Below are 8,375 nucleotides of genomic sequence, written 5' to 3' on the forward strand. Positions count from 1 at the left end.
TTTTTTTAATTTCTATCATTTTTGGTCCATATTTGGCTCTTGAATAATTGCTATTATTCATTAGGATTTCTAAAGCATAGGTAGAAATGTAGTAATGCCTGCGAATAGTTAATCAGCAACTAATTTTGCCTTTTTTAATATACCATGTTTCTGCAGGCCTGCAAAATCAATGGGATATGGAAAGAAACAGGATAGGACAACAACTGCTGTTCAACTTCAACTGATTTATTCAACTTATTGCTGTTTTCATGATAAATGAAATAATTGTTAGTTGTTACACTGTGTTCTCTCATTCAATTTGTGTCCTAACATGTGTCGTCGACTATTATATTTCAAATCTAGGCATCTTGTTTTTTTCGGCACTTCTTGTTTTTTTTTCGCGCTCTCGCATTAGATTTAGGGTCTCCAAAGGACGTCATCCATAAAAATTACTTGGTGCAGCCTAAGCAGGTTATAGAGGATAAATCAATCCAGCCATCCATATTGGCATGATTAAATAGATATGTAGATATGTAGATATGTAGATACGTAGATATATAGATTTATAGATAGAAATAGATAATGACATCAAGCGAAATATATGATATATATAGCGAAAATACTAATTAGAATAATCTAAGACACCATAGAGGCACTAAATCTCAAACATATTCTGTCAGTTGAATGATTGTTGATAGCATTGGGTTAAAGGTAAATGCACTTAATATATAAAAAGAAACAACGGCTACGTTGTTTTCTCTTGGATTCTTGAATTACAAATATAGTTATGTTAACTTGCTGTCGTAGTTTGAACTACATGGAAATTTTGAACTCCCTGCCCAATGTGCTTGTTAGGCACAGGAGGACCCAACGTCTAAGGTAACTTAAAATACTATGTACAACAAACTATAGAATACGCCTATTTGCGCTGGGGGTGTTGTCCCGGCCGGGCCCCAAAGCCACAAATTTGTCCCGGTGGACTACCGGGTACGGGGGGATACCTCAAGGTGTTCGCACGATTAGCTCACGGTGTCTATTTGTTACCGGGTCCCGGGTTGATTTTAAGTCGGAGTTAAAGTCACTCTGGGGCCCGGCCGCGCCAAAAAATAGCCCGGTGGCCACAGGGTGTCCCACGAGGCCACGTACATTTATAGGGGTCACGCCTAAAAGTGCAAAAAAAAAAACAGCCCGTCAACTACCTGGCTGGGCCCCTTTTTCCAATTGTGACTGAAGCATAAGGGAGAAGGCAGCCTTTATTGGTCTGAAAATCCGTCATGGACTGTTGTGATTGGCCAGGTGCGCGGCGCGTCTTTGTGGCCTCATCTGGTCTATCTTCCGGAACAGTTCGTCAGGAGTCGGACGCTTCTTTGGGTCGACTATCCAGCAGGACCTGATGATTTTGTACACCGACATCGGACAGTTCTCCGGCTGCTGCAGACGGACTCCTTTCCTCACCAGCTCCAACATTGTGCAGACGTCGGGGTGCATCGGACCTCCAGCATAGCGCGGCTCCTCCCCAAAGCTGGCGATCTCCCACAGCAGCACGCCGTACGACCACACGTCACTCTCACACGTGTACACCCCGTCCCGTAACGACTCCACGGCCATCCACTTCAGCGGCAACAGTTCCTCCTCCCCGCCCTGGTTGGCGCGTTCGTACGCCGACGACACGTAAACGTCACGCGAGAGTCCGAAATCCGCGATCTTGGCCACCTTCCTGTCGCTGATGACGACATTACGAGCTGCGATGTCCCGGTGCACGATCTTGAGTCGTGCCAGCTCAGATAACCCACTGGCCACGTCACAAGAAAAACCTAGGCGCTCTAACAGTTTGCTATTCCCCGTGACCTTGTACTGTTCACGCAAACTCCAGAGGTACCGCCGCAGTTCTTCGTTGCTGGCGTACTCTACCAGGATATACTGAGGCTCAGACTTAGTCACGACGCCATAAAGCTTCACCACATTCGGGTGTCCATCTTTGTCCTCGTGGATCCTGGTGAGGATGGCCATTTCGCGGCGAAAGTCACGCACAGCCGACGCTGTCATGCGGTCAGGCCGGATACTCTTAGCGGCCACCAAAACCTCGTAGCCTTGAGGCACGCGCAGTCTTCCCCGCACGACATGGCCGAACTCTCCCTCACCGATCATGTGTTCAAAACGAATGTCCTCTTTATCTACTTCCCATGACGAAACGGACGTCATTTCATTTAAGTCCTCCGTTGGGTGTTCCGGTGTTCTCGCGCGTCGGCGACCCCGTTTTACCAGGATACCGACAGCCACGATACAACCGATTATAGCAATGATCGGGATAACGGCTGCCAGCACTACAACAACGACTTGATTCTTATCAGGAATTGAGACGTTCTCACAAAACTCGCCCGACTGTCCTTCATTACAAATACAGCTGCCATTGACTGGATCACACGTGGCGTTGTTCTGACAGTAACAGCTCATACTGCAGTTCAACCCAAATGTGCCGGATGAGCAGATGTACTCACACTTGTCTCCATGACGACCAGGAGGACACACTTGAACCTTCTGACAAAATTCACCCCAATACCCTTCTGTGCAAATACAGCTGCCATTTACTAAGTCACACGTGGCGTTGTTCTGACAGTAACAGATCCTGCTGCAGTTCCACCCGAATGTGCCAGGTGCACATGTATGCTCACACTTGTCTCCATGACGACCAGGAGGGCACAGACAACCCACCCACCTGTCACACGTCCCTCCGTACTGACAGTCACACACTTGACTGCAAGCTTCCCCATGGTAGTTGGGTCGACATTCAGTAGCATTAAGTATGAAAGTCGCATTAAAATGTTGACCATCTTCAGCCTGTACCATACAAGTATACCTGCCGTTAGCTGATTCTAGGATCGGCGTAAAGCTGATAGAATTGTTCTGAACCGCCTCTTCTTCTATTCCTTTTGCGTCGTTATGTGTATTTCCTGATTGATGAGCCCACGTCATATTTGCTACATGGATGTGTGGAGCCAGACAGGTCAAAGTCAGGTTGGTGCCGATGTACCTCACAACTAAATCGCTAGGTGTCTCTAGGATGACGACCTCAGGCCAAGGAATATCACATGCCCTCCCTCTCCAGCCCGGACGGCATTCACAGGCACCGTTAAAGCCATGGCAACGAGCGCCGTTCTTGCAAACACAGTTCGTATCACAGTACAGACCGTACCTGCCCTCAGGACATCCTGTAACGTCGTACTGGGTTGTGTACTCAAACGGACTTATCCCCCCACTGAGAGTGACGTTTGCGCTACATCGTATCCGGTATGGTGATGTGGACCATATTTCATACAACTCTATAGCAACGACATAGCGGTCACTTCTGCCCGTTCGGAACTGACCACTTAATACCCACTGAGGAAAGTCGTTAGAAATGTGCAAGTCCAACAAAGTAATCTTCCCTTTATTCTTCCCCTCTCGGTCGTGGCATTTGAGTTCGAGCCTACCTTGCTGTGGTCCTTGCAGCAGCACGAAGAGTGCAGACGAATCTGAATCGAAATCACTTGTGGTACCAAAGAATCGTACTGAACAATCACCTTTCAAAACGAAGTTATTCGGTAAGTACATGGAGTAGTCTCTCCAGTACTGCAAAAAGTCGCCGTACGACACAACTATATCCCCGGCTGAAGCTTGAAACCCGTCACTGCTGATTACGGTATAATCCCCGCCCCTCTGTCCGTACGGAAGGACTGGCGTTTCACACCGTTTGTTATAGAATGGCGGATATCCCGGCACGTCCAGGACTACGATAACGACGTTCACGTACAAAACGTTTTTGTTCCCGGTGTTCGTCAGTTCCACCGTCAGGTTGTACCACGAGCGCAACTTGTAGTCCAGCGGAGCGGCAACGATCAACGTCAAGTCCTCAGCACGAACCTCAAACCGTCCCCAATCGTCCACTGCGGTGATGTTTACTGACCAGAACGTCCCATTGCCGACTTCTTCAGAACTAACGCTGGCTACAATGAATTTTTCTAGCCGCACCACTGTGCTACCAACAGACACATCCTCGCGTAGGTCGACATTTTCCACCCAAACGAAAAGTTTCTGATTAGTCTGGAAGCCAGATAGCATTTCGGCCAGCAGAAGTACAGCACAGAACGTAGCACGCAGAGCCATCTTCTCTTCGTAGAGCAAAGTCCCTCTGATACCACGTTTCCTCTTGCTATCCTGGTAAATTGTTTTCTTTTGAGGAAGTGTTCCTCTTTTGTTGGGTTGGGGATGTCCCTCTTCTCAGCATGGCTATACAAAAATCCAAACAAAAGTTTACTTTTACGGCTCTTTGGTCACAGTTGAAAAATTAATGTTTGGAAATTCATTTGGAACTATAAAAACAGTAAAAACCTAAGAAGGCTGGACTCCAGGCTAGTATGCGGTTGCCGAAATCTACTTTGTTTGTTTCTTCACGTGCAACACAACTAAAGGTGAAGGCTTGACAACTTTAGGCTACCAAGTTGTTAGCTTATGTAAACTATCGATTACGATCGGTAGCACAACAAGACCGTAAACATAACAAACTAGAGTTCCACGACCTCATACCTTCGTCAAATGATTTTAACCTTTATGACGGACGTTTTAGGAGTGTTTCTATTCAATTATAAATCATACCAGTTGATCGTCTTCACCCAAATAACAGAAGTTGTCCAACGTATGAGCTTAACAAAGGTTATGCAAACATATATAATCAATTATGCAAATGAGGTCCTTATTAGCATAATTTTATTCAACGATGTTCAGATTCACTTAACTTCTAAATGCCACAAGTATGAAATTGCCATCATTTACCTGTAAGGAATTCTAGTAGTTTCTCAGTAATTATGCAAATTAGGCCTACAATTGCATATTTTCTATCAATCAACATTCCTCTATTCCTCAGTTACAAATGTCACATATTTGAATAGTCATATCATGGAACACAGCGGATTTTCAAAATTGTTTCATTAATCATGCAAATTAGAATCTGATTTGCATAATTATCTTCCAATCATACAAAGTATCACGTAAGTTATCTACATACGAAAAATCTTGAACATCCATCAAGCCCATCTTGAGTTATAGTATTTTCTTATTCATTATGCAAATTAGGTCCTCATTTGCATAGTTGATATCTATTAATATTTCTCTCTTCCTCAGTTACATATGTCACATGTTTGAGAGTCCTATCATGGAATTTGGTGGATGTATAAACTTTCCTCACTAATTATGCAAATTAGATACTTATTTGCTGAATTAGTATCTAATCAAGTACATCATCACTCAAGTTATCTACTTACCAAAAATCATGACCATCCATCAAGCCCTTCTTGAGTTATTCCCTTTCAAAGTCTGAAGCAAAACCTGCTTCTGCAGTTCCTAAAAAACAGCTAGGGGGCCAAAACCTACACCACTCACTCTCTGTCCAAAGAGCTATCTACCACTCAAAAATTAGGACCATAGCATGTCCAGAACACGAGATATCAAAACAGGAAGTTCCGCTGCCGTACCGTAACAAGCCGCTAGGGGTACCCAAAATCTAATCATTTCCATGTCTCACCAAGACCTACCGACCTACCAAATATCAAGACAATCCATCCAAACCTTCTCGAGTTATGCTGTTTGTTACAAACACACAAACACACACACAAACGCTACCTTCTGCATATTAACCTTCTCGGCGAAGGTAATGAACCGACTGTAATATGATAATCTGGTCGCGTCTATCAACATCCAAGTCACCTTGCCACGTCCATGTATTTTCCGCCCAAATAAACTACTTCGGGAACAAGATTTTCACAACTTTACAGCGTAACGAGACGCATTTGAAAACTCAATGATACATTCATTGAGGGCTACACTCTGTCACTAAATGTTGAAAACTGTCCTAGTCTTTTTACACAGAATTAGCAGCCACCAGCACATGCTTTCTCTGTCGAAGTTCATAAGTACATCTACATGTAATAACTTTGCATGTAGCCTTTTAGACCTTGTTCATGGTGCTGGAGTGAAGACAGAACTTGTACAGTAGAGTATATTCCCACCTGTGAGAAAAACTTTGACGACAACGTGAGAAAGCCTAGTTTGCAGTGTTGATTCGTCTCGGAGTCACTTCCGTCTGAAATGCCGTCCAACCACTCTAATCACCGGATACAAACCAGCGAATGTCAACGATTGGGGAAGTCCCATGAATACACCTCTGACATGTGAAGCAACACGTGAGGTCGATGAACATTATAGCTTGTTTATGAGTGAAGCCGAGTGTGCTTATGAATGAAGCCGACCTTCATTACCTTCGCTATTGTGTTTTTGGTTTCGTCTGCGTGTCTTTAAGAAGCTGTAGATGAATCCTTATGATATTTGACATGTGCCACATGCCATGGTAGGGGTCGGGAAAATGATGGTCAAGTTCGGATCTCCTAGCGGCTTCCTGAGAGATTACAGCGGAATTTCCGGTTTTGATGTCTCGTGTGACGCGGAAACTATTAGCCTGATTCTGGAGATAGGTTCTTTACAATGGGATGTCACTGAGTGACGTACATGTTAATCCAAGAGTCAGTTGGACAGGTTCCGGCGACCGAGACACCGAAGTTGCTAATATTCAGAAGTATAAGACACAACCACTACAACTAAAGTACTCGTGTTTTGCCATATGATCTTAATGACAAAACTCTTCAGCTCACACGTGACTGTCACTAAACTGTCAGAGTACAGCATGATATGACATCATGAAGGGGAGTGAAGCAGGCCCGCTTTACTCTACTATACAATTATTTTCGCGCAAGACTCTCCTACTCTGTTAGTGGATCTGTAGGTTGACGTGTCTTGTCTTTGCCTGGGGCGATATCTAGGTTTGGATTCAACATCCGGGCAACTTCCCCTGCGAACTGTGTAGAATCACCCCGGCAGAACACTCATGTCGTGAACCCAGCGTGAACTAAGGTATGTCGCTGCTATAATGACATACTCCAATTGTCCGCAATGAGCCTTATAGCAGAGAAACAGGTGTTTGTCAAATACGTACTGGATTCGTATACTAGTATTCCCTTGCATATTCAACATTTTCACCCCGTATTGTTAGCATCATTACGACCTTTCTTATGACCAAATATACTTCTGACGACTACATTTTTCACCCGAATGTGCCAGGTGCGCATGTGTGCTCACACATGTCTCCATGGCGACCAGGAGGACACAGACAACCCTCCCACCTGTCGCACGTCCCTCCGTACTGACAGTCACACACTTGGCTGCAAACTTTCCCATGATAGTTGGGTTGGCACTCCGTGGACAAGAGACAAAATCTTTGCACGATATTTTCCATTTTCATATTTGAAGAAATAGAACAAAATCCATTTGGCCACAGCAAGTAAATTTTGATGGATGACATCCTCTGCAGAGTCCAAATTTAGTGCGAAAAGGGTGGGCAAAAACATGGTGTCAAAACCAAAAAGTCTTTTATTCCCGTATTCAATAATACAGTACGTGACACTTGCGTCCACATTAAAACCATTGAACAGATAGACATTCTTAAGATAATTAAAGGAAACTAGTAATACCAGGTCACACTCCATTCATGTCTGTATCTGCTGAATTTGAACCACGTATATTGTTAATGCCATTAGAAATTAACTAAAGGTCTGGCTGATTTATTCATGTAAAGAAGGTCATACTATCAACCATACACAGCAAATACACACGCCTTACATAAGCTTATCACATTTCTGGATACTATGACATAGTACATTATGCCGTCTTAACTAAAATTAGTATACTTAACATCTGTTAATGCTGGTAACGTTAGTACAAATTACATCAATGTCATCTCATTATGGGACCTGTCAAGTTTGTAAAAAGATGAATAAAACGTGACAAGATCATCAGACACAGTTTGTATGGATGGGTCTAATCAGCAAGTTATAGAGTATTGATCCATCCATATATATAGATATATAGATATGCAGATATGTGGATATGCATATCTAGATTTATATATAGATACATGTATAATTATATATATACTGGCGAACATACTGATGATTATTATGATATCTAAGATGCCCTATAGGTTCTAAATCTCAAACATATTCCGTCAGTTAAATAATTGATGATAGCGTTGGGTTAAACATAAATGCACTGAAGAAGTATATGAAAAGAGAAAAAAATATATTTGGAGGGGGGGGGGGCTTGGGGGGTGGGTATACCTCTCAGTGTCTCACGATTAGCTCACGGTGTCTTTTTGTTGCCGGGTCCATGGTTGATTTTAAGTCCGAGTTAAAGTCACTCTGGGGCCCGGCCGCGCTAAACAATAGCCCACAGGGTGTCCCGCGGGGTCACGCAGGGGTCACGCCTGACAGTGCAAAAAAACAGCCGGCGGGGCCCCTTTTTTCCAATTGTGA

General features: G+C 43.9%; 1 protein-coding gene across 1 annotated transcript; it reads right to left on the reverse strand.

Annotated features, from left to right (window-relative positions):
• Positions 1-363: 363 nt before the first annotated feature.
• LOC136433802 (proto-oncogene tyrosine-protein kinase receptor Ret-like) lies at positions 364-3,074 on the reverse strand. The gene has a single exon (XM_066426324.1). The coding sequence runs from the start codon at positions 2,950-2,952 to the stop codon at positions 1,252-1,254; it is 1,701 nt and encodes a 566-aa protein (XP_066282421.1). The 5' UTR covers positions 2,953-3,074; the 3' UTR covers positions 364-1,251.
• Between the last annotated feature and the right edge of the window lie 5,301 nt (positions 3,075-8,375).

The sequence above is a fragment of the Branchiostoma lanceolatum genome, chromosome 4 (assembly GCF_035083965.1).
Source record: "Branchiostoma lanceolatum isolate klBraLanc5 chromosome 4, klBraLanc5.hap2, whole genome shotgun sequence".
NCBI classification, from domain to species: Eukaryota; Metazoa; Chordata; class Leptocardii; order Amphioxiformes; family Branchiostomatidae; genus Branchiostoma; species Branchiostoma lanceolatum.